At 44.1% G+C, this 27,854-nt stretch overlaps 1 protein-coding gene across 2 annotated transcripts in view; it reads left to right on the top strand.

The window, feature by feature from the left end:
* The window catches only part of CORO1C (coronin 1C), a 78,462-nt gene that overhangs the window by 38,405 nt on the left and 12,203 nt on the right, over positions 1 to 27,854 (top strand). For both annotated transcript variants that reach the window (XM_083145848.1, XM_083145857.1), the window contains exons 2-4: positions 8,392 to 8,591; positions 26,128 to 26,250; positions 27,643 to 27,772. In XM_083145848.1, coding sequence (XP_083001974.1) covers positions 8,397 to 8,591; positions 26,128 to 26,250; positions 27,643 to 27,772 — 448 coding nt within the window. In that variant the 5' untranslated portion in view covers positions 8,392 to 8,396. The remainder of the gene's footprint in view (positions 1 to 8,391; positions 8,592 to 26,127; positions 26,251 to 27,642; positions 27,773 to 27,854) is intronic.

Below are 27,854 nucleotides of genomic sequence, written 5' to 3'. Positions count from 1 at the left end.
TGAATGCCTCCCACTATGTGTGGTGATGATCACAAAATACCCAATAACTATGATTTATGAGTCTAGCAGGTAATTTGTAACTTTTGAGAAACCCACAAAAATTACGCAGCAGCCAAATGTCACAGAGTTTCCATGGCAGTTCAAACCCTGCTCTGGTAGGTGTGGCAGATTGTGCAAGACTGATATATATCACATTTTAGAACTGATGTCTCAGCATTATTAATCAATTCTTGAGCAATTAAAAAAAAAAAAAAACCATAAAGGACAAATCTTTTAAGAATCCTGCTCAGGTATGCATGCAACATTTTTCTGACCTATTCACAGCAAATGTTACATTACTCTGCTTTTATTTTATGTCTGTGTTGTACCAAACTGTCCTGACTTGTCCAAGTATGCAGCCAAGATTCATGTAATCTGTTTTCCTATAGCTGAGAACAACTAATGATCTCATTTGTAAGGCAGGTCAGATATGTTCATGGTAGTTTTAGGAGTTGCATATACAGGTTGAGTATCCGAATATCCGTTATCCGAATTATTCCGAAAACCATACATTTCAGAAAGTGAACAAAAAATTATTTTTTTTTGCTAAAAACTTACTGGGGACATCTGTAACAGCACTACTGAGGGAATGATATGTAACTGGCACTATATATGTGCAAGACAATGATTGCTTGGCATTTAAATTCAGTGCCTGAGATTGTACACAAACTTTGTTTCATATTTTGAAACCATGTTTTATGCACAAATAAAATATATTTGTGTTTATTTCATGTGTTTGATGTATATGTACAACATAAATGCAAGATACATCATTGAAATATTAAAATATTCCGAAATACGGAATAATCCGTTATCCAAAATTCTCCTGGTCCCGAGCATTTTGGATAAGGGATACTCAACCTGTAATTGTTCATTACCATGCACACAAGTGTTTCGCTATTATTTTATTAATAAGGCACCACAAGTGTTTCGTGGAACAGTACGGGGAGACAAAACTTAGAATTACATTGAATAAATATCAAAAATAGAGTGCAGGTAAAGAGTGCCACAGTTCAATACACATTACAGCTTTAAATATAAGTAGTGAGCACTCGATCAACATACTATGAGGTTTGTAAATGATTGGACACTGCTTTAAGTTTGTGACACATGCTTTGGTATTGTCCAGCTGGCCTGATGAATCCAAAAGAAGCACTATGCCATTGATAACCCATTCAAGTTTCATAGGTTTATTGTCCTGCATTGAGGAGGTTTCAACTGCACTCTCTCCTGTAGGTGTCTCACTTAAGTCTGTCCTATACCATAATCCATGACCATTTAGCATTTATCCACTATTGAAATAGAGGATTTTATGTTGTACTGTGGTGTGTTCTCCTCAAAGGGACAAGTATATGCTTCGGAACCCTCTTAAGATCATGACTGCTGTGGTTTAAAGATGATTGCTATGGAACCTGCTTGTGCTGTAGTCCTCTTCCCACACTAGCAAGTTTATGGGCTCAAAATTATATTGCCTAGAAAATAGAAATCAGCATTCATTAAAGTTAAAGGTCACAGTGATAAACTAGGCGGATGGTTGGACAGATAATCTATGGCCAGCTTTTAGGTGCAATATAAAAACGTTGTCTAGATCATGTGCAGAAGCAGCCAATATTTACCATGCATGCAAATTAATTAAAGTACTGCATTATTGCAAACTGATTTATTAATAAAAGTTCCTCTTTAGTTTGTCTATAGAGAAAAAACTATATGCAGTCCACAAGCTTGGTGTACGGCATATATTACATTGCAAGTAGTCTAATAATCATGGGACGTCTTTCTTAGATGTATGGCATAGCTCTACCTTATATGGCCCTCAATGCTGACCTACATTTCATACAGCAAACTTCCTTTTCTAGATATAAATGGAAAATGACCGTTCATTCATTGCATGCCGTTTTGTGATTGTGTTTTTCTAACACAGGATTTTGCTAATGCACACGCTTGTCTAAATTGGGATGTCCAATAGCAGGTATTCATTCCTATTCCTATGACTGGATGGTATATTCAGCCCAGATAGTAAGATCTAGGTCACTGTCTCCATTGCAGAAGAATAACCAGTGAGAGAAGTCCTCTGTCTAATAGATTTACATATTTCTTTATGGGGAAATACTGTATTACAAGCAAAACAAAGATTCATTGGCCTTTGAGAATACCTATTGTATTGAGTTGCTAAAATGAATGAAGCTTCCTAATGCATAACCTCAATTGTCTGTAGTTATTGCTGGATCAAAAAGTCACTACTTTGCTTTCCAAGATGGAATTCTGTAGTGACTAGTAAAACCTTCACATGCTGTAACTTGTACGTCCTCCTATGCTGGTCAGGTCCTAATCCTCTGAAATGGCAATGCTCTCACATATTGGGGGAAATTTACCAATATGAAAAACCTAGTTTTTCGTATTGGTATTTCCCCTCCGACTGCATACGACTGTTTTAGTCGTATGCAAAGTCGTGTTCCGGAGGGGAAATTACAAAGCAGTCAGATACGACTGCTTTGTAACCCTCCGATGGTGTAACAATTCGTATTAGCGGCCGTATATACGGCTGCTAATACGAATTATTTCTAGCAGTCTGCACGGATCAGTCAGATCCGTGCAGGCTGCAGAGTGTAAATTTTTTAAAAATAAATAAATAAATGGAAAAACGGCGTGGGGTCCCCCCCACAGCCGAAACCAGCACCAGGCTGACACAGCCTGGAGCCGGTAATTAAAAATCAGGGAACCCGACAAATAGGGGTTCCCTGATTTTTAACAACCAGCTCCAGGCTCCTGCTCTGGGGCTGGTTCCCAAAATACGGGGGACAAAATGACTAGGGGTCCCCCGTATTTTAAGAACCAGCCCCAGGCAAAACCAGCCAGCAGGGTAATGCCACAGCCGGGGGGAGACTTTTTATGCAAGTCCCCCCGGCCAAAGCATTCATCCCTACCGACCAGTCAGCCTGGCCAGGGGCCCTGGGGGAGTGGGGACCCCCCCAATGAAGGGGTCCCCCCCCCTCCAGGACTTACCTGACCAGGCTGAAGCCTGGTACTGTCCCCGATGCCCCTGGGCGGTGGGCATCGGGCTGATTATGGTGTAAAAAAAAAGATAAAACTATTGTTTTTTACTGTGGCACTAGCAAGCCTCCCCAGCAAGCTGGGACTTGGAGAACCACAAGTCCCAGCCTGCTAGGCATTAAAGGGCCCGCTGGCACTTGTAGTTCCACAGTTAAAAAAATAGTGCACAAAACACACTGACACACATTTGAAATAAAAGTTTAATACACACATCACAAACACACTGATACTTACCTATCTTGATCCCGTCGGTAGGTCGCTGGCTCCGGTGTCGGCGGCTCCGAGGTCGGCGTCCTGTCTGAAGAAAATCCATGTTGGACCTGTGGAAGTAAATCCTACTCACCAGGTCCTCCATGGATGGTCTTCTGTCTTATCTCCTTTTCCAGGACTTTATTCTTTCTCTTCTGTCTTCTTCTTTGTTTACGCTGCCGGCTGTCGGGACTTTCAGAGCTGGAGAGATGTTGCCTCCTCGACGTCTGGACTAAGAATGAATTCTAGCCAATCAGGAGCCGACTTTACTGGCTCCTGATTGGCCACTAGGCGGCTCCTGATTGGCTAGAATTCATTCTTAGTCCAGACGTCGAGGAGGCAACATCTCTCCAGCTCTGAAAGTCCCGACAGCCGGCAGCGTAAACAAAGAAGAAGACAGAAGAGAAAGAATAAAGTCCTGGAAAAGAAGAGATAAGACAGAAGACCATCCATGGAGGACCTGGTGAGTAGGATTTACTTCCACAGGTCCAACATGGATTTTCTTCAGACAGGACGCCGACCTCGGAGCCGCCGACCTACCGACGGGATCAAGATAGGTAAGTATCAGTGTGTTTGTGATGTGTGTATTTAACTTTTATTTCAAATGTGTCAGTGTGTTTTGTGCACTATTTTTTTTACTGTGGAACTACAAGTGCCAGCGGGCCCTTTAATGCCCAGCAGGCTGGGACTTGTGGTTCTCCAAGTCCCAGCTTGCTGGGGAGGCTTGCTGGCACTTGTAGTGCCACAGTAAAAAACAATAGTTTTATCTTTTTTTTTTTACACCATAATCAGCCCGATGCCCACCGCCCAGGGGCATCGGGGACAGTACCAGGCTTCAGCCTGGTCAGGTAAGTCCTGGAGGGGGGGGACCCCTTCATTGGGGGGGTCCCCACTCCCCCAGGGCCCCTGGCCAGGCTGACTGGTCGGTAGGGATGAATGCTTTGGCCGGGGGGACTTGCATAAAAAGTCTCCCCCCGGCTGTGGCATTACCCTGCTGGCTGGTTTTGCCTGGGGCTGGTTCTTAAAATACGGGGGACCCCTAGTCATTTTGTCCCCCGTATTTTGGGAACCAGCCCCAGAGCAGGAGCCTGGGGCTGGTTGTTAAAAATCGGGGAACCCCTATTTGTCGTGTTCCCTGATTTTTAATTACCGGCCCCGGCTCCGTCACTGGTGCTGGTTATGGCTGTGGGGGGGACCCCACGCCGTTTTTTTTTTCGTTTTCTATTTTTTTTACACTAAAGCCTGCACGGATCTGACTGATCCGTGCAGGCTTAAAGCAAATACGACAGGGAAAGCAGGGTGTATTTTCCTGTCGTATTTGCGTGGGTGTTTTACACCACTTAGCAGCCGTATTATCCATACGGCTGCTTAGTAAATCAGGAATCACCATTCTTTTGAATGGTGATTTCTGTCGTATCCTATCGATGGTGTAGGACATTCGTATTTGTAAATACAAATACGAATGTTCCATCTTTAGGAATACGAATTGTTGTATTTTTGGGATTGTAAATCCCGAAAATACAAATTCGTAAAAAAAAAGGTGTATTTCTGCCTACGAATCCATTTTGGTAAATGTCCCCCATTATGTCAACCAACTCGTATAGCCACGTTACTTGTTAATTCACGGAGGTGTTTATGCTTAGACTGTGTATACATACAGTTGACCATGAGTGTTTAAGCGCAGCGAGTTTGAAAACAATTTGTTCGGTTTGCCATAAGGTAAAATAGGCCTTAGGGCAGTGTTTCTACTCACACCTGTGTATAGAAGTTTATTGTGTAAGATAATTTTTCTTATTGCTGGTTGATGACTTTCAGAAATAGAAAATGGTCACTGCATGATACATCTACAAGATAATATACACTGATTTTAGGGTGCATACACACTGGACGATGTATGCAGTGAAAGACATTGGTGACCAATTTCCCTTGAACTTCACCGGTGTCCTGGATGAAAGATTTGATGATACACACTGAACAATATGACGAAAGACAAAAGGAGAGTTTTTTGGGGGGAAAGTTAAATTGAGCTGCCAGTCGACGGAACAACCTTGCATAGTCTGTTTGTAGCATACACACTGAACGATATTTTGACAAATCTTTCACAAAGGCCAAAATGACCGATTTTGGTTGAAAAATCATAGTGTGCACGCACCATTAAGGTGTGGACATGGTGCGAGTCACATTTGGTTTTATTAGGATCGCACCGCAAGCAAAACGCATTAGATTTTGATCTATAGTGAGATTTGTGCTGTATAGTCTTTCCTGCACAGACTATTTTTCTACTCGATTTACACTAAACCATATTGCTCATTGAATCGAGATTGAATGTGGCTGAAAACTGATTGAATTTGATTAGGCAAAAGCACAAAATCTTAGCAGTGAGAGACAGTGCAAGTGCTGTCTTTCCCCGCGGGTGATGGCAATGCGCAGGACCACACATTGCAATCGCTGGGGGGCATACACACTGAGCCATCCGTGCTCCATTTCTAGTCGGATCGCTTAGAAATGGTATGCCCCTTATTTCTCTACAGTGCATGAGAAAATCTAGCAAATTAGCAATATTGTTCCCACTTTCCCCACTGTGGTAGGCCTGGGAGGAGTAATGTGGATTACAGGAGAGTGCTGAAGTCTGGCATTGCTGTCTGTTGGTTGCACAATGGGTAGCTTATTTATGCGCATCCACCTCCAAAATCTTCAAAAGAGAAGAGACTCTGGCACTCCCATTGTAGCTTCAAAGTTTTACATGTAGGAAAAGTGAGCTTTGAGCTGTTGATATTTTAATGCTATTTAAATACCTGAATTTCTCATTGTTAAGCTTTTTAAAAATATATGTACTGCGTTTAAAAAAGTGTTGTAGCTCAGATTAATGTAATTGAGCAGTTGAGTTCTGGTGGATCCCATACTGAAAGCTTAGAGCCTTTGAAATGTTTTATTTAGGTAGAACTATTATAACTATAGAGTCTATTCTCACACCCTGGCCCTTATTCAGATATGATTGCAGTACAAATTTGTTTAGAAAATGGGCAAAACCATGTGCGCTGCAGGTTGGGCAAATGTAACATGTGCAGAGTTATATTTGGGTGGGTGTGTTGAAACGGAAATCTAAATTGCAGTGTAAAAATAACACAGCCAGTATTTACCCTGCACAGAAACAAAAAACTCCCACAAATCGAACTCTCTGCACATGTTACATCTGCCCCACCTGCAGTACACATGGTTTTGCCCATTTTCCAAAGAAAATTGTACTGCTGTCAGATCTGAATAAAGGCCCCTGAGTGAAAACTTCTATCTGCAAGAATGTGATTGCATTTTAAACCCTAGATGAAAGTAGAGCTGAACTGTCCACAGAAAGCACAAGCTTGTTTAGGTCTTGTTTTAGGCATAACTATTCCACAGAATGTTTTGCCTTAATGACAGCTACTATAATGTGATTTGTTCTTTCATTGTGATAGTCACGGCTTCCTATGAATTATCCCCCTTGATAGCAAATAGTGGTTGCTACGCAGGAGTTTTTCCTTCTGGCAAATACAAGGTTAAGCTTTTCAATTGCATGCATGCTGTTGATCTGATCCCAGCCCTAATTGGCTGCACACCAGCGGCAGACACTTCCTTTATCATTTTTCTCTTTTGTTTTTTCTTCAAGTCTCTGCAGAACTGATGTCACTGAGTCAGGAGGAGGAGCTAGGTTGTGCGTTGTACAGATATTTTGACTTCCATTTGATCCTCCTTTAGTTGCCTTAAAGCATGGCAATATAGTCTGAAAGCAATAATTATATGTAACTTACACAACCAAAGCTCATTGCTTCCATTCAGGAATTGTGAAATGTTGCCAGAGCTTTCATTTATCCTTGAATTGTGTTTTTTTTGGGAAGCGACAGAACATGATTGTTCTCTTTATTAGAGTTAAATGAGGGCTTCCTAATGCATTACTATGCTGTCTATGGTTTCTAGATAGCCTGTGGATCTTTTAAATGTTTGTAATGAGTACAACTGTGCACCAGCTAGTTGATCTGGAAAACATGAACTTTTATCAGTTGATAAGAATTAAGTTTGTCACCCCAGTTATATTGCTATTTAAACCTACTGGTTACTACAGGATTCTTCAGCATACGTGATTAAATTGTTTTTGCTTTTACACAGCGCCTTGTGTGCGTGTTTGCATGTTAAGCTCAGCAAGCTCTTTATTCCCTTGTGTTTTCTGAATCCAAATTGATGGTGAAATTCAGATGTTGCTCTGTTTCATGCAGTAAAGGTGTCCACACACTAGAACGATTTTTTGGCCTATTTTTTTTATTTTTGATAAATCATCCGATGTTTACTGATAATCGGTCCAAAATCGGCCGATATTGGTCCGATGCGCGCTCCCGTGGATCTTTTGATCTTTCATGCAGCATGTAAGATCAGAAGATTTAACAAAAGATCCATAGGAACGCACATGGGATCTTAAGAAAAATCTTTGGTAAAGATGTGCGCTTGCCTGAAATCTTTTGTCCATGACAGGCAAAAGATTTGAAGGCTAATTTTGCGCACATCTTAAGATCACAGATCTTTCTAGTGTGTGGGCACCTTAAGTTGTTACTTTGGGCATCCTAATAGCAGTTTGGAGCAGTAGATAGAGGGGTTTATCTACTTGTGCAGCTAAATTGAGGGCTGATGGTGTGCAAACACGAGGGATCAATTGAATTGGTTTGATGGCTGCCTACAAAACACTACATACATGCAATGGTTGCATTTGATTTTACTCTGCATATTGTACTTACAGTAGAACGGGGGGGCGGTCTATTGAATTTTATTTTTCTGTGGGGGTTCTCGCCGAAATGGTGACGTCTGTATTTTCTTACCTGCTGAGATGAGATCATACATCTTGGTCTTCACTTTATATGGAAAATTAAACTGAGCAAGACAAATGTATATGTCAGTACTGTTTTTCACGATGACCCATGCTCACCATCTCTTAACATAATCCATGTTTTATTGAGTTGCATTGACCTTAAAGTGTGTCCTTAGGCTTGTCTATACTGACCAATGTATTTCTTTGTTTTTTGTCTTCAGAAACCATGAGGCGTGTGGTGCGACAAAGCAAGTTCCGGCATGTCTTCGGACAGGCCTTGAAGAATGATCAGTGCTATGATGACATCAGGGTTTCCCGCGTTACTTGGGACAGTTCGTTCTGTGCGGTGAACCCCCAATTTGTTGCCCTAATAATTGAAGCAAGTGGCGGGGGAGCCTTTTTGGTGCTGCCATTACTGAAGGTAAGTTGAATAACAATTGCAATGAATTTAGTTTTTCATCCATAATTTTACATATTGCTTTTTTAACTTCTAAACATATTCATCTAGATGTAGAATTATGCATCAGTCCAAATAGGTCTCTGTTTCCTGGCTCCTCTTGATTATGTTCTCGTACGTGCCTACTGTGCAACGGGCACTGCAAGATATGTTTACACCAGCCTGAATCTCAAACTTATATGTATAAATGTCATTCATGTAAAGAAAACTCTGAATCGAAGGATCTGTCTATTTATGCTTTAATTGAGTCCGATCTCCGGTGAATCAGTATTGGTGCCAATGGGTGCCCACTTTTCTAATCACACCCCCCTGAGATGGCGAGCAGTAATTGGTGAAAAGTCCATATTTGGTGTGCGCAAATTGTAGTTTGTGTGTCCTAACCTGTGCTTAAAGGGGTGTACACATGCTTCGATTTTGATTTTTTTTTTTTTTTTCAGGTTTTCGAAATGGAATGGTTTTTAAGATGCTTTAGGTCTGCATTTGTTTCGATGCATTCCCTCCATTTTCTCTATATCAAAGAAAAATAAACTGCAGGCATGGAAATATCGACTTCCATCCAGTAAATGAAATGTGTACAATGTGCCTTGAATGCAAATCTAATTTGATATCAAATGTTAAAGTGCAGACCAAATGTGAAATCGAATGGAAAGCAAAATCCAAATCGAAAGGGGGTGGAATTGGGGAAAATGAAAGTAAAATTGATGCGTGTGTACATACCTTTTTAAGATAAGTTGACATAACTCGGGCATGTCCAAACTATGGCCCTCCATCTGTTGTAAAACTACTTCTGTCTGCTCAGTCCTGCTCATTCCGCATTATTTGTCCTCCATGTGTGGTCACGCTAGGATGCAACTTCTGCTCAACCTGCGTGTTATCAGCTTTAATCTTTGTTATATTTGGCTGTCCATGGCATAGGTAGCCAACTTCAGTCCTCGAGAGCTACCAACAGTTCACGTTTTCCAACTCACCTCACAGGTGCACTCATTACTGACTGACACATTTTAAAAGATCCACAGGTGGATCTAATTACCTCACTTGTGATTCTGTGAGGAGACCTGGAAAACGTTAATTGGAGTTGGCTATCCCTGGTCCAGGGTATGCACTGCAATTCACAAATACCTATGTAAGTATGTATACAACATACCCCCTCTCATTATTGGCCGGCTCTCGCCAGACCGTCCCCGCTGGCGTGAGCTAGACTAGACAGGCTACATCTGTACATAATGCTAAAAACTCCTCACCTCTTAGTTGAGATACTGCCAGTGACCACTAGAGGCCAAACGACGGACCAATTTACTGAGTTCCTGAAGTGGGCAGGCCTCACCTCATTGCTTATAATTTGCTAGATTTTAGAAGTGCTCAAAATTAGCCATTTATTAAGTGCAGTTTATAAGTACTTAGAGCCATTGCACTGCTGAAATTGAAGCTGACTAGTTATAGTTAAGAAAGCAAGGTAAAATGCATGTATGAACTTGCATACCTGCTGTACAAACATTCACTACATTCCCTGAAGGTTTGAGGCCTGCAAATGAAGCAAACTTTGTTGGTGTACTGTCTTCGGGCTGTTATATTTTCTAACTTTGCAGTAGATCTGTTCCTACTGGTTCAAATCTCGTCAGAATGACAGCTTCTGCAGTGTACTTTCACTTTAAGCTGTGACTGTCCCTGTCTTCACAGCTTCCTCTCGCCATATCCAGCAAGTTTAAAACAGATCAGTGCCCTTGCAAAAATTCCTTTCACTTTGACATCTTTTAGTAGACAAAGGAGTAATGTGGTCGGTCGAGTGGCCTCTGATGGTCGTTGGCGGTACTTCATCTCATAGGGGTATAGTCCATGCTAAAGGACAAGCTATGACGGCGAGCAGTGCCTATTGCTCGCTGTCATAGCTCACGGGTCCGTATTCAACTGATCCTCCCTGCACTTGCTGTTTCCAACTCAGTATTTCTAAAAAGTGAGGTAGAAATGGCGTGTATGCCTGCCAAAACGGCTGGTGGGTTTCCCATCGCTTTGAGATGTCCTCTTCAAGCACCGTCTCAGGGCCTGCATTCACCGGCATAGCCCGCCCAGCATAATTCCAGGGGACGCCAGTGTAAAAGGGGACAACTGCCTGGTTCTCATCCAGGTTGCAGCAGAGTCCAAAAACCTGAGTGAGGCCCAGCAGATTTACATCAGATCTACCATTATCAATAAGGCAAGATGAAATCCTTTTTTTTTTTTAAATGGAGTCAAGTCACTAATCAATAATGTGCGCACAGAGCTTTTAGTCCTTGCAATATAGTAGGTACCAAAGTCTTATAGTGCTTTTGTTTCATGGTCTTGTTGATTCAGCCCTGCCCTATTTATTATTATACCATAGCTTTGAGAACATACTTGTTTGCACCTCTGATATTGCTCCCTGCATTTATGTGCTTCCAGTGTATAAATATTTCAGATTCTGAATTGAAGAATATATATATATTTTTTATTCAGTTATGTGTATCCAGGTCTATTGTACGTACTATATTGTGTACAAGAATAGCTTGCCTTTTAAAACAATAAATTTCTACCAGGGCCCCTAAGCAATGTCTGTCTGTGGGCTGCTTGGTTATGCTAACTAGTCACATGGCAGTTGCGTGTCTTCAAAATCTATAGGACATGTGATTTGAAGCTTTAGGATTTCTGTGACTGCGTTTTATCTGTTTAGATCTGCCAGCAACTTTATCCTCGTCTTATAAATTATCTGTAACTCCAGTGGCTGCTGATTTGTTCAGTAAGGTGTTTATGAAGAGTAATATGTTTTTTTCTGATCATTACAACCTAAGCAGGGAGGCATTAGGTACTTCAGCACTTGAAAAGGATTTAGGAGTCCATATAGATAACAAGCTGGGGTGCAGTGTTCAATGTCACATTGCAACAAAAAAGGCCAACATAATTCTAACATGTATTAAAAGGGGCATGGAAACTAGGGACTCAAAAGTAATTATGCCTCTGTACAAAGCATTGGTTAGACCTCACCTCTAATACGGAGTTCAATTCTGTGCCCCACACTATAAAAAGGACATCATAGAATTGGAAAAATAAGGAATTTGGTACTTACCGGTAATTCCCTTTCTCCGAGGCAGCAGGGGACACTGCAGTCTACACGTGTAGGGATAGTGTGGGTGCATTGGAGGAGTCGGCACTTTAAGAAATTTGAATACAGCTGGCTCCTCCCCCCGCTATCCCCCAGCAGACTCCAGTCTTAGAAACTGTGACCGAGAGAGGATAGGGGCCAGGGCTCGATCCCTGGAACAGAGGAGACACTTCGCAGAAGAGAAAAGATTAGCAAGAATAACTTATAACAAGAACTTGCAATCGGCAAACATTCAATGTTAAAGTAAAACAACTTGTAAGATGGCAGGAATAAAGCGCTGGGAGGGCGTGCAGTGTCCCCTGCTGCCTCGGAGAAAGGGAATTACCGGTAAGTACCAAATTCCTTATTTCTCCTCCCAGCAGCAGGGGACACTGCAGTCTACACGTGTGGGATAGTACCAAAGCACTAAACCCGGGAGGGAGAGCGCTGAGAATCCTGCAAAACAGCTCTGCCGAATGATGCCTCCTCACTGGCAAAGCTGTCAAACTTATAGAACTTGGCAAAGGTGCTAGCACCCACCCAAGTGGCCGCCCTACAAACCTGTGTGAGCGAAACACCTCTGGCCGCAGCCCACGAAGTGCTTACGGCCCTTGTTGAATGGGCGGAAATCCCTAAAGGAAGGACTTGGTTAGCCCTAGCGTAGGCCTCCTTGATTGTGAGGCACAACCACCTAGCCAGCGTCTGCTTGGACGCCGGCCAACCCTTCTTTCCTGCTCCATACAACACGAAAAGACTATCCGTCTTTCTCCACGATGCCGTTCTGGAAACGTAGATACGCAGAGCGCGCACCACGTCCAAGGACTTCATATCTCGTGAAAGGGCTGGAACCACAATAGGCTGGTTCACGTGGAACGCCGAAACCACCTTCGGAAGGAAACCCTGGCGAGTTCTGAGTTCCGCCCTGTCCTTGTGGAAAACCAGAAACGGGGAACGACAGGAAAGAGCCCCAAGCTCCGACACCCTGCGGGCCGAAGCCAGCGCCATCAACATGACCGTCTTCCACGTCAAGAACCTTAGATCCACCGAATCTAAGGACTCAAAAGTATCAGATCTTAGGAATTTCAGAACCAACTCCAAATCCCATGGCTCTGAAGGCGGAACGAAGGGAGACTGTATACGAACAACCCCTTTTAAGAAGGTCTGTACCTCCGGAATTAGAGCCAGCCTTCTGTGAAAAAACACTGATAGGGCAGACACCTGGACCTTCAAAGACGCCAGTCTGAGACCCTTCTCTAAACCCGATTGTAAGAACTCCAACAAACGGGAAAGATGAAACACTGCCCTTGGTACCGATCTAGCTTCGCACCAGGCTATGTAGGATTTCCAAATCCTGTGATAATGAGAAGCGGTCACCTCCTTCCTAGCCTTCAGCATAGTTGGAACTACAGACTGCGGTATTCCACGTCTTCTTAACAAGTCGGCTTCAACAGCCACGCCGTTAAACGTAGAGACTCTAAGCCGGGGTAGATGAATGGTCCTTGTTGTAGAAGATCCTGTCTGAGTGGGAGACGCCACTGCACATCCGCTTGAAGAAGCTTGAGGTCCGAATACCAGGCCCGTCTCGGCCAGTCCGGGGCAATCAGAATTACTGAAGCGGACCCTCTTTTTATGCGCTTGAGCACTCTTGCTATGAGTGGAATCGGCGGAAACGCATATATCAGCTGGAAATCCCATGGGATGGAGAATGCATCCCCCGCCAGAGCTTCCGGATCCCGAGACCTGGCACAATACCGAGGTACCTTCCGATTCAACCTGGAGGCCATCAAATCCATCTGAGGCATGCCCCACCGGACCGTCAACTGATGAAAAACCTCCGGATGAAGGGCCCACTCTCCCGGGTGGAAGTCCTGTCTGCTCAGATAATCCGCCTGCCAATTCTCCACGCCCGGCAGAAACACCACAGAGAATCGGGGGACAAACGCCTCGGCCCATTCCAAGATAGGACGCACCTCGCGCATGGCCGCACGACTTTTGGTTCCTCCCTGTCGATTTATGTATGCGACCGCAGTCGCATTGTCCGACTGGACTCTTACCGGACGTCCCCTGAGCAAGTTGTGTGCTTGACCCAAAGCCAACCTGATTGCTCTTAATTCCAGGACATTTATCGGAAGACTTGCCTCCTGGGCCGACCACCGCCCCTGAAAAGTCTGGTTGAGAACAAAAGCTCCCCAGCCCCTGAGGCTGGCGTCGGTGGTCAGTATCGTCCAACTGCATGGACTGAAACTCCGGCCCTGGAGTAAATTGGGAGTGTGAAGCCACCATTGAAGTGACTGACGAGCTGCTCTTGACAGGGTAATCTTCCCGTGTATCTGTAGATGCGACCCTGACCACTGTGACAGTAGGTTCCATTGGAACGTTCTGGTATGAAATCTGCCGTACGAGATGGCTGGATCTTGAACTTCGCCAAAAAAAAAAAAGCGGCTACCATCATCCCCAGCATCTTGGTGCACAACAGGATCGAAACCCTGCCGGGAGCTAGGACCTGTCGTACCTTTGACTGCAGCGCCGCGATCTTGTCCATTGGAAGAAATACCGCCTCCTGCGCCGTATCCAGAATAAGGCCCAGAAATTGAAGCCTCTGTGTTGGATTGAGCTGAGATTTGCCGAAGTTCAAGATCCAACCATTTTGGACCAGAAAAGAACATGTGGCCAGAGCGTCTGCTATCAATTTGTCCTGAGAAGAAGCCTTTATCAAGAGATCGTCCAGGTACGGGATGATCGTTATCCCCTGTAACCTGAGTACCGCCACCATGCAGGCCATGATCTTGGTAAAGACCCTGGGAGCGGACGACAGGCCGAAGGGCAGAGCCCTGAACTGGAAATGAGAAGCCTGCATTGCGAACCTTAGAAACCTCTGGTGAGGTTCCCAAATAGGGACGTGCAAATAGGCGTCCTTTATGTCTAGCGACATAAGATATTCTCCCGGTTCCAGTGATGCAATCACGGACCGTATGGACTCCATCTTGAACCTGTTGTAACAGATGTATTGATTTAAATCCTTGAGGTTTAGGATAGGCCTTACGGAGCCGTCCGGTTTGGGGACTACGAACACATTGGAGTAAAACCCCTGTCCCCTCTGATGTTCTGGCACCGGTATTATTACAGAAGCGTCCAAAAGCTTTTGAACTGAATCCTGTAAGGCCTTTCTTGTCTGATCCAGCTTTGGAAGGCCCATTGGAAAGAATCTTACTGGAGGTGGCGCTGAAAATTGAAGTCTGTATCCCTGTGTAATAATTTGCAAGACCCACTCGTCCCTGCAGTGAGTCTCCCAAACCTGAGGGAACAACAACAGACGAGCGCCCACCCTGGACTCTCCCACTAGAGCCGGAAGACCGTCATGCCACCGTCTTGTCGGAAGCCTTGGGCTCCTGGCGACGTGCTGGGGCAGCAGCGGCCGCTGCTGTTCCCGCCCCTCTACCTCTGCGACCTCTAAAGGCCGTAAAACCTCCTCTGGGCCTGCCTCTAAAGGCCGAGGAGCCTCGAAAGGACCGAAAGGACTGAGTGAGGGACCGCCTCTTAGGTGGAGGAGCGGCTGTAGGTAAGAATGTAGACTTACCCCCCGTGGCCTGGGAGATAAGTTTATCGAGCTCTGGCCCGAAAAGCATATCCCCTGTGAACGGCAAGGCTTCAACGGCTTTTTTAATTTCAGCCTCAGCCTGCCATGACCTCAACCAGACCGACCGTCTGGCCACCACAGCTGACGCAGAAATTCTGGCTCCTAGAGTCGAAATGTCTGCCGCTGCCTCACCTATGTAAGTTGAAGCATCCCTGATGCCTTCCGCCATAGGCAACAAATCTGCCACAGGCATATTTTGCTCCAGACCAGCCACAAGCTCAGCAGCCCATTGCTCCATAGCCCTGGCCACCCAAGCAGAGGCCAAAGCAGGACGCAAAAGGACCCCTGCCGTGGAATAAATGGTCTTTAGTGAGCAATCTAAACGCCTATCCTGCGCCTCTTTCAAAGAGGCCACCCCGGGGACAGGCAGAGTGGTTTGCTTAGATAGCCTGGATAGCGAGATACCTGGAGTGGGAGGAGTCTCCCACTTGGCCCTGGATTCAGGAGAGAAAGGATATAGTGTCCTTAGGCGAGCTGACACCTGGAATTTCCTATCCGGACATTTCCATATAGAGAGGAGAGGAGAGTCTAATTCCTCCGAATCCGGAAAACACAACTCCTGTCTTTGAGAAAAATGGACACCTGGGGAGTAACCTCAGGCTGCTCTTATTTCAGAGTGGACCTAACAGCTCTAATAAGCCCCTCCACACCCTGTGATTCATCCTCCCCTACATCCAAGGGTTGGATATCCTCCACAGGGGGAAGAACCTCTCCTTCCTCTATAATATAATCCTCATGGTCTGAATCATCAGCCAAAAACAGAGAGGGCATAGCCTTTCTTTTAATTACAGCAGCAGCCGAAGGTCTCTTAGCAGGACCTGCCATAGACTGAGTTAAAGAGTCCACTGACTGAATTAAGGATTGAGCCCAAGCAGGCTCTGCAGAGGTCAATCTAGAAAGCTGAGTCTGAAACACCTCTCTATCCTTCCTAGAGGCAGCCATTTCAGCATTCAGATTAGACAGCAATGATTGCAGCACCTCTGAGGAAACAGCGGCTGCCTGCACAGGTGCTGCAGGAGCGTGAGTAATTTGAGAAGCCTTATAGCAAATCTCACAGAGGGAACACCCTCTAACATGTTGTGTGTATTGCTGCTTACAGCTCTTGCAGGAATAAACCTTCAAAGCCGCCTTAGATGAAGTTGCTTTTCCTGCCATCCTGCCCAGTAAATGTAACAATACTGACAGACCCACAACACCAGTCACACAAGAAACAACCCCAAAATACAGCCCAACAGCAGGGAAATACCCAGTAAAGTAGCCCTGAAGTCTGGCAAGTTACAGGGGAAGAGGAGCCAATTAATAACCCCCGATTCTTGTGTGTGTAATGTACCCCTTAAGACTTACAGTGTCCCTGTAGTCCGCTGGGGAGCGCTGAGCTGCACAGATAACAGAGGTCCCGTTTTGTACAGCAAACTGCAGAGAGAGAGAGCACCACAAAAGCCACCTCACAGCTCAAAAGCTCAGAGAGAAGAGAGAAGCAAGCTCCGCCGTCCTCTTATGCTGAGGCACGAAATCCAAGCCCTGCCCCAAACAGCCGGCATACTGGAGGGTGCGCTGACGTCACCACCGCGACTCAGCTCTCTCTCTGCCACCGACCATCGCGCTTAATGGCCGCCCCCTGTCTGGCGCACAGCGCCCTTACTTGTCACCGGCGTCCCTGGAGTTCGGGGGAGATAGCCCAGGACCCGCGACGCACACCGCATGCAGCTGCGGGCGGGTCCCCGGAACGGAGGCTCCGGTGGCTGGACAGTGGAGGGAGGCTGCATGCAGACCCGACCATGTCCCTCCAGGGTCCCACGTCGCAGACAGGCATTCCCAGCCTGTCTGTGTCCAAGTATAAATAAAAAATAAATAAAAAGGAAACAAAATCCTAGTCTCCTTAGGAGACATAGCCCGGGAGTCCGACTTCTCCGGGCACTTTTTCTAAGACTGGAGTCTGCTGGGGGATAGCGGGGTAGGAGCCAGCTGTATTCAAATTTCTTAAAGTGCCGACTCCTCCAATGCACCCACACTATCCCTACACGTGTAGACTGCAGTGTCCCCTGCTGCTGGGAGGAGAAAACCCAAAGAAGAGCAACAAAGCTTATTAGCGGAATGGAGAATTTAAGCTACAAGGAAAGATTAAGCAAGCTGGGACTATTTATACTAGAGAAGATATGATTAAGGGGGGACATGCTCAACATGTACAAATATATCAGGGGCCAATATAAGGAACTCTCAAGCACCCTTTTTACTGCAAGAAAGGAATCTAGGATGTGAGGGCACGAATTTAGATTAGAAGAAAGAAAATTTTGTTCCCTCAAAAGAAAACATTTCTTTACGGTCAGAGCAGTCAAACTGTGAAACTCTCTTCCTGGAGAAGTGGTGTCGGCAGATACAATAAATATGTTCAAAATAAGGTTGTACAATCATTTATTGGATAAAAACATCCAAGGGTACTAATAAGAATCATATTCTGTCTTTTACAAGGGATAAGCTATTAAAACGTAGGTTGATCTCGATGGACGCAAGTCTTCAGCCTTATCTACTATGTAACTATTGAATTGTGTACTGGTAGTACAAATGTGTTGCCAAATTCTAAGCATGGAATTAATATTATTTTAACTGCATAAGAATCTCTTTACCATATCATAATGTTTTGAGGAATGTATTGGTGGCTTAAAGTGCATAAGGATAGATGTAGACCCTGATTGTTGGTTATACAGGAATTATAGAAGTATGTGTTAGTGTATAGCACTTCCTGCCTAATCTTTATATATAGAAAGCGGAAACTTGCAAGCACAGGAAAAATGCACAGTATATGTGGATTTGCTTGCACAGCATTCTATTCTGCTATGGGCTTTTAGAGAACACATCCAACTTCAAGGGGAAAAGGAGAATTAAAGTTAGTTGTGCTTCTGCATACAGTACATAATTCAGCTTTTCCGTACTGTGGAGGTAGGTTTCAAATGTAATGCTCATAGATTTAGTGCTTGGTACCTGTTCCGCAAAACATTGCTGTGTGGAGAAATCTACAGAAACACTGTATGGTTTCTCATACATTAAAGGAAATTTGCCTGTGTCCTCCTTTGTGTTTGTGCTTGTGATGCTGCAGTGCTACATTGAGTTCCCCTATGAATCGGGGAAATGCCTTTTTGTGCACACACCTTATGCCTGTCTAAAGTGCGAATAAAAGCCCATGGTTCTTGGTGGTATAGTAAAAGAATGGTAGAACTCCAGGCGAGCGCTCCCTGAATATCCTTGGAAATACCAACTTGCAGCAGCTGTACACATGGTTTTGTTGGTTAGGAGCTGCCAGGCATTTCTATAGATGCTTGTGCCTGAGAGCAACCCTATTCATTTCATTTGGGTTTTTGTTGTGAATATTCATATTCATTCCATGTTCTTTCAGTAGGCCTGCTTTGTGGAATGACTTGTTAGAAATGAATGTATACTATTGTGATTTGGGAGCCTCGGAGGATCCTAATGACCAATGCTTTGCTGCTGGATTGTTCTGACAGTCTATATACATTGAAATATTTAATTACTATCCTCAAAACATTAAGGCAGCACAAACCCATATATTTTATTTTCAGATGCAATATTTTCCTGCCCTGTTGTGACGGAATAAAAATAAAACTTTTCCTGCTTTAAAGGGAAGCTTCAGCTTCACACGTATACTCGCCTCTGTGATAAAAAGGCATGATCATTACCATGTTTCCCTGGTCTGACGGGAGATAAAGGGTTACCTGGCCACGCTGCACACACCCGTATTTGTCATGACAGCAAAGAGACCATGCAGCCAATGAGAACGCAGTACAGGAACAGTGACTGTGCCTGTCAGGGTTCAAATCATCCATGGCCTTATATGGTAACATTCACTGTCTGGCTCAGGGAGTGCTTGAGCTGTGGGCAGGAGCAGAGGGAGGCAGTGTGAATACTCATAGGATAGAGCCCTGAATGATTTCATGCATGCGTACATGGATATAGTCACTGATGTTTTAACTACACTGCTGTTGCTGCATTGAAAGCTAACCAGTGCAGCCCTGTGTAATACAGCCATAGAACTACTGGTATTTTGCCAGCGAATACTGGCCTAACGCTTCCTGACACCAAGGAGATTTTTTTTTTTTATTACTATTGATCTTTCTGCTGAAATGGTTTTCACTCCTAGCTAAGTTCCCATTCACAGTGGAGAATGTATTTCCCATTCACAGTGGAGAATGTATTTAAGGATGTGCCAAAGGAAGACTACAATAAAGAAGGGATTTTTGTTTTTGGTTTAGCAACTTCCTCACAATATATCTCTGCTGCTAATCTCATAAATGGTATCCGAATACTGTAGGTCATTTCAGAGAGGGCGGGACACATGCTATTGGAGGGAATATATATACAGCCACTATACTGTCTTGCACGGTATCTCCTGGTTTTCCCTCACTTTGTATTACATGTTTGCTATTACTGATAAATATTTGTTGGGCTGAAATCTCTTCTGTAGGCAGTGTCCTATTTCCCCACTCTTTTTTTGGTGAAAACTGATATTTCTTGCTCCCTATAGAACTGCTTATGAAACCCTGGATCCAGAAATAAAGGTCAAAAGTTTGCATAGCACCCAACATATTCTATATGTTTTATTTACTGGCAGACGCTCAATCAATTTAGTGATATCGCTCAGGTGCGTTTAAGGGAGGTGTAATGGGGCGTACACATGGGGTGATTTCATAAAAGTACCCTACATCGCTCTGTGTAGGGACCATAGTGATACGTGGCCCCATGCGTCGCTATCGCCAGGTGACTTAAGATCTTGCATGCAGGATAAATCTAGTCTGATCGACATTCAGGGTCACTGTTTTCACTGGAAAACACTGGCCCTGACAGATTGCTGTGCAGCACATACTTTGTGTACTGTGCAATGAGATGCCGTGGGAGCGCGCGTCTCATAGCCTACATCGCACCGGGAAAATCTGTGCGTGTATGGGCACCTTTACTCTTACTTTTGTTCTAGGCTGTATACGCCATGACCCCTCACGAAAGCACTGGTTTGGGAGTGGTTAGAAGTAGCATAAAGTGGAAAGGTACTTCTTTAGTTCACACTCAGGTGTGTATGTACCTGAACACATTTATAAACGCCATTATAAATGTATTTATTTTTAAACTAGATTTATTTATTTTTTTCCTTTTTCAAGAGTACACAAACAAAAAAAATAGAGGGTAAGCACAGATCTTGGCTATCAAATATTTGGCATGGTTACAAATATGGACCACCAGTTTAAGATACTTATCAGTATGTGGCACTGGTGCGCTTAGGAGTTCTATTGGCGCATCACAGGGCACTGGTATGCCTAATATATTTATATTTTGGGAGAGGGATGTAAAATTTGTATAAACTACTTGTATTGTAGGACAGACTCCTATATTGCAATAGTACATGACTGTTGCCACACTTCCTCCCAGTTTACCTCCCCAGCTGCAGTTAATGATGCTCTGTGGTGATGATTCTGCATTGATGATGTTGCTGGATACAGGCTGTGCAGCACATGTTACATGCCAGGCAAGTCTCCAAGCTACAGAGGCTGTCGCCAAACCAAGAACTTAAAAAATGCAAGTGCTGATATCTTATAAACAGCCTTTCTGCCAGGAAAGTCCTGTGCTTGAAGGAACCTTTCTTGGCTCATCTTTTTTGCTTTATGGTGTTAACTACTTTTAGCAGTAGTGAGTGACTGGATAAAATTGTTTACTCACTTATAGGGTGGAAAAAAAATCATTCTGTCCTGAATACTGCATCATTCTAGCTTTATGGTTCTCCCTGTTCTTTGCTCTATTTGGCAAATTAAGTATTTGTTTTCAGTATTTAGCAATGCTGAAAAGACATCTAGCTTCTAAGTAGAAACTGACATTAACCCATTCCTGGTGTCATCCTATACATAAGAATGAGAGGGGGCGTGCTGCTGATTTTCTCCCCATATGTCAACATTTAACGGTTACATTTCAGATGTCGATAATTTGAACCTTTCACCTTTTTTGAGTATGTCCACCATGTACCTGACGGTTAGAACAATGTCATCATGAACGTTGAAATCCTGGTTGATTTTGAAAGGTTATTGCTGAGACACAGTTCACCTCTTAGCTCCTCTGCAATGTTCCCATAATCCAAACCATGCCCTGTCTGTACGTTGGGGATCATGGTTTCTGTGCCCATCACTGTAGTGGAAGCTCAGCATGAATGATTTTGGCTGCTGCAACATCCTGCCCAGGTGTATAAGCCAAAATCATTCATGCTGAGCTTACACTACAGTGATAGGTACAGAAATAGTGATCCCTTCCCTATTTTCCGTTTTTTATATATATATATATATATATATATATATGCTACCCTTGAAAAATTGATCCTGGGGAGAACACTGCAATGCTCGGGTACAGTGCCAACACATTACTGCTCCGAAGTTCTGGTATTTTTCCCAGCACTTCCCATCACATCCATCCTCACCAGAGGATATCCGTAACAGGCTGGGTTATCTGCAATGCTGTGATTAACCTCATAGGCCTCATCTAATTTGTTCCTGGTCTTTTGTAATCACTTGTTGTTCTGTTTATATAGTGAGGACATAAATGTTTAACATGTTCCCCTCATAGAGTATCTTCTGTGAGATTATGCTGTCTTTTATCTTCCTTTCCTCCTTGCAGAAATGCTTTGGCGTGTGTTTTCCAGTGTGATGCATGTCCATAAATGCTAAGTAAGGCCACTTTTGAGGTGAATAGTGTATGTGTGTGTCATCATCTCCATTTATCATTCTCTCCAGGTAGGAGGGATCTTGTAGTGCTCATTCTAGCACCCTGCATCTTTCAAAATCGGTGCAATTTTGCCTGGCATGTCGGTACTTGTTTCCTATCTGGGCGCCCAGGTTTTCAACGTACGGCACCGTAATGAAATCGCATCGGATTCGGTACGCGATGATGTACGATGGCATACGATGCTATCCGATCCGATTTCATTTTAAATCGCATCGCATGCGGTGACGCGATCAACCCCGATTTTTACATTGGAATCAATGTTAAATGGTCCCTGAGACCCGATTTTACATTGATTTCAATGTAATAACCCCGCAAACCCACGATTTGTATAGGAAAACCCCCCCCCCTGATGGTTTAAAATGCGCCTCCATTGTTAACGCCACCCCAGTATTGACGTCAACCCGAAGCGTGGCGAGCGCAGCGGTACGCGTCCTCCGACCTTTTCATACCCCCACTATCCACGTCGGCGTGGAGTTGAGAATAGAATAGTGTGGCGAGCGCAGCGTGCCCCGCGAGGGGACGCGGATACCTGTGAAGCCCGCGAGGGGACACGGATACCTGTGAAGTATCCGCGTCCCCTCGCGGGGCTCGCCACGCTACGGGCTCGCTGCGCTCGCCACACTATTCTATCCTCAACTCCACGCCGACGTGGATAGTGGGGGTATGAAAAAGTCGAAGGACGCGTACCGCCGCCCCTCGCGGGGCTCGCTGCGCTCGCCACGCTTCGGGTTGACGTCAATACTGGGGTGGCGTTAACAATGGAGGCGTATTTTAAACCATCAGGGGGGGGTTTCCTATATATCCTATGGGCCAACCATAAAAGCGGGAACGAAATCGCATCGCATCGTTCAATATCGTGTATGTGCATTTGTGGTATGCGATGCGATCTGATTTTTATACGGAGAATAGCATGGTGCGCAATTAACGTAGTGGGCGCCCAGATAGGAAACAAGTACCGGCATGTCTCTATGCTTGTGCTGTATCTAGCACAGCACAGGCCTGGTCTGCATATCAGCACTGAAATACAGGCTAGTAAAAATGGTACTGTATCTGCCAAAAGGTACAGTTGGATGGTATGCTGTCACAGTAAACGTGCAGTGATTTTTATATGCTGTTCTAAATATATGAGATAATTTTACCCCCTTCCACTTCTACTTCCAATGCATGACTCCTATGTAAAAGCTACTGTTACCATTACTGTAACAAAGATACACCATTTTCCATTGTGAACAAACTCCCTACTTTTGAAAGTGCATTCTTTTATAGCTTGCTGACGACAGGCTTCGGATTCCTGTTCAGGGCAGTGGTTGAGATAAGCAAACTGTTGTATATTCTTTATCTGTATTCTATACAAAAATGTTACTGAGGCCCTGGTTAGTGCAGTTCATTTCCTGCCACTGCCTTCTGGTACTTGTACTGCTCACTTATGCTGCTCTAGTCTGTTCTGGAATTTAATATCTATTCACAACAGGCAAGAGCTTCTTCCTGCTTGCCACTGGTGGTTTTTTTTTTACTATTCTTGAACACTGACATTGTGTAACCTGTAAATCATTTTTGCAAGTTTACGTATAAATACTGTATTAGTGCTTTTTTCAGAAATATTTATTGGAAATACAATTATTTTTTTTAACACCGTGAAAAAAGTCTGGGTTGATTTATTTTTTTTATATGGCTGGAATTTGTTTAGAGCATTAAACTGGGTACACATTAGATGATCTCATCAGATAAATCAGTCAGTCTTAAGGGACCTACACATGGGGAGATGTTGCTGAGTGGTCTGAGATCAATTGCTCAACATAGACATGTATTCAATGCCAGTGCGAGCGGCCGGCGAGGGGGTTAAACTGCGAGGATCACAGAAAACCAGTGATCCTCGCAGTTTAACCCCCGCGCCGGCCGCTCGCACTATGCAACGTTCCGGGGGAATCCTCGCTTTCACAGAATGCGAGGATTCCCCTAAACTGCGAGAGCCGCGGCTAGTGCAGCAAACTCGCTGTAATTCGCCTCGATTCTCGCAGCTTTTGGAGGCACATACGCCAATTCTCCCTTGCTCAAAAAACGGAGCGAGGGGGAATTTGCGTATGAGGGGGGTCAGTTTAATACTGACAGGGTGAGCGGTGACTGCGAGCAAAAAGTCCTGCTCGCAGTCACCGCTCGCCCACGGCATTGAATATATGCTATAGTGTTATGTATTGGGCGATCTGTCAGTGCCAGTTTTCTCCGGTGAGAACACTAGCCCTGACCGGCGATTAACTAGATTTATCCAGCATGCTGGATCTTAATCGCTGGGAAATAGCGACATTCGGGGCTGCACATCGCTATCACTATGGCCCCTACACACTGAGCGATGCAGGGGCATTTTCTAAGCAATCTAGTGAGATCGCTTAGAAAAATGCCCTGAAATTGCCCCGTGTGTAGGCCCTATTACTGTCGGCTATTGCACAAATGATCTAATGTGGGTCCAGTAAGCCTGGAAATTCTCCTCATGCAGCTAGTATGATTTTACTGGCAAGAACCCATGTGAGCTGCAGTGGAAACTGGTAACCGAGGTATATTGTTGCCTTCAGACCCCTGCCAGATGGAAGTGTGTGGTGTCTGGCACCAGGGAAGAGGTACTGGCTGCTGCAGGCAGAATCTCAAGGCCCTGCTGACAGAGGGCTCTTTAGTGCTGGGAGAGCTTCTCTCTCACTACAGGGCAATAGGTTGGAGTGTACCTGAGGCGTTGTTGGCCACTGTCAACTCAATCTTTGTATACTGTGGGGGAGTTATAGTTGGCCACACACAGGGAGGAGTAAGGGATTGGAATGATTTGTCATTTCAGTGGCATTGACCTCCTGCATCTATGGCATTTAAGGTGCTCTGGAAAAGAAAGGGCATGCCACAATTTAAGTAAAAAATAAAAAAAGCAAAAACCAAAGAAAATGAGCAGAGGTTACTTACTAGACAAAGGCTATTGTTTTTTATTTTTGTTATGTTCCCCATTGCACCTGTTTGATCTATGCTGTAGCAACATACATTTCTGTGTATTCCTCTGTATTCAGCTGTCTATAGTAAAAGCAGATCCACTTTTATACTGGATTGTATAGAATTGCTTATCAGTTTTGGCCAGCTGCTGCAAAACTGGTTACTTTCCGGTGTCAAAGCATGTGTTAGACGTTAGCCTTGTTCTTCCATTTTTGGATACGCTTTCAGAAAACCTAATGGTATCTTGGATACCCACAAAATATTATCATGAAACAGTCATCCAACTGCATAAGAGGCAGCTCATGTTTTCAGTCCTCCTTCTCCCACACTGCTTCTAACTATGGCTCTGTTACTGAAGCTTGCTTTATTGCCACTTTACTCAGCCGTGATTGGTGGGACACCTATGATTTAGTGTTAATAAAAATGCAATGTTGGCTGTGCTACTTGACAACTTTTTATTTCTCCCAGATACTATGACATATACTGTGTTTAGAATCGGTTATGGTATAAAATGTCGGCAGTGTTTTGGTCAACATGCACCAGGTTAACACAAAAGGTTTACAGTACATGAGTGTCATGATCTGTTACAATTTGTAGCTTTCGTCACATGGACCATATATTTTAATGTACCCCGTCGCCTCGCTATACTTCCCATGCTTCCGACACAACTTTACTGTTCAATATTGGATTCCATGTGGATGTAAAGTATGAGAATATTTCAAAAATCTCATGTCGACAGCTATTATGTCAACACTTTGCTAGTGTGGACATGTCCATGTCGACCAAATGGTGTCGACCTATTGATAATTAAACGCCTACCATAGGCATTACTTTGGATATACAGTAGAAGAGGTACACAGACACACCATTCTAATCATTTAGATTTTCTTTCTAATATGGCTTTTTTTAAAAATGTGTAATCCATTTTTCCTGTGTGTGGTTTTAACGATTACCCTTTCATAATTAGGATTGACGGCATTACATATTGTTACCAACTGCTCTGTGCACTAACTTCTCCATTCTTCCACCTTTTCTAGACTGGAAGGATTGATAAGTCCTACCCTACCGTGTGTGGTCACACAGGACCAGTGCTGGACATTGACTGGTGCCCACATAATGACAATGTTATTGCCAGCGGCTCTGAGGACTGCACGGTCATGGTAAGAAAAGGACTAAACACTCTTTGCAGGCACTAAATATCAGACTGTTGGTGCCACCAGCTTATCATCCACTCACTGGTCATCTCACGGCTCGACTACTGCAATGTTCTCCTCACTGGCCTCGCTCGATCCCAACTGGCTCCTCTCCAATCTGACCTCAACTCGGCAGCCAGGCTTATCTATCTTTCCCACTGCTCTAATTCTGCCACTCCCCTTCAACAAAATCTTCACTGGCTCCCATTCCCCTACAGAATCCTCTTCAAACACCTCACACTCACATACAGGGCCATCTCTAATTCCATTGCTCCATATATATCTCTAACCTCTCCATTCATACACCTGCCTGCCCCCTACGGTCTGCGGACGACTGTCGTCTCTCCTCCACCCTGGTCACTGCTTCCCACGCTAGAGTATAGGACTTTGCCTGTGCTGCACCCCTTCAGTGGAAAGCACTCCCTCGCTCCATTAGACTCTCCCCGACCTTGCAAAGCTTCAAACGGGCACTGAAAACTCACCTATTCATCAAAGCGTACCCTTCCACTGCATAAACCAGATGGTTCTCCGACCCCTTGCCTGTTTACATCCTGCTATCTAACCACCACCCACTTGCTTGCACCTCTTGTAATCTGTCTGTCTCCCCTTCCTACTAGATTGTAAGCTCCTCCAAGCAGGGCCCTCTTCCCTCCTGTTGTCAAAGCCCTCTTCTCTTCACATTTCACTCACAGCTCTCCTATACTCACACTGTGACCATCTTCGTCTGCATACTCATCTCCATCATTGGCCTCTAGTTGTATGTTGATTGAGTCCTCACTACTTATATTTAAGCTGTAATGTGTATTGATCTGTGGCGCTCTTTATTTGTACTCTATTTTTGTTATTTATTCAATGTTAAGCCAAGTTTTGTCTCCCTGTATTGTTCCTTTGTACGGCGCTGCGAAACACTTGTGGCGCCTTATAAATAAAATTATAATAATAACCTACACATGTCGCATGCTCTTGTCTATAAAATTGAAGTTTCAGTAGTTTATTTCCTAACTTGCATTTTTATTCTTTCTCTGGTTGTGGTACACCTGCCACCAGCAATTTGGGGATTCTGCATATTCTCACTCCCACTCACCATTTCTGGTCACAATAGTATTTTCTGAATAGTTAAAATTAATTTAGTATAATATAAACTACATATTTATCATTAAGGGTTTTAAATGCAAAATTAGGCCAAATTTTATTTTATTTATTTATTTCATTTTTTTCCCGAAATTTGTTTTGTTTAGCAAAGGGTTGAAGTTATGTTATGCTTTCTCTAATTTGTAGCTTTTTTTTATTTATCTCATTTGAAAACGTTTTCTCTCCTTTGTGCACAATGTATTCATTCTTATTTTGTGTATTAACCAGGTATGGCAGATTCCTGAGAATGGCCTAACCCTGCCACTCACAGAACCTGTGGTAGTGTTGGAGGGACATTCCAAGAGGGTAGGCATTGTGACGTGGCATCCGACAGCCCGGAACGTTCTGCTTAGTGCAGGTATTTTGAAATATTTGTATTCAGTGTTGTGTAACAGAAATTAACTGCATCCGGTGGGGACTGGGGGTGGCCACACAGATGC

The sequence above is a fragment of the Crinia signifera genome, chromosome 1, assembly GCF_055691185.1.
Source record: "Crinia signifera chromosome 1, ASM5569118v1, whole genome shotgun sequence".
In the NCBI taxonomy this organism is placed as follows: Eukaryota; Metazoa; Chordata; class Amphibia; order Anura; family Myobatrachidae; genus Crinia; species Crinia signifera.
Note: the sequence above shows the minus strand (reverse complement) of the source record. Positions and strands in the feature narration are given on the sequence as shown.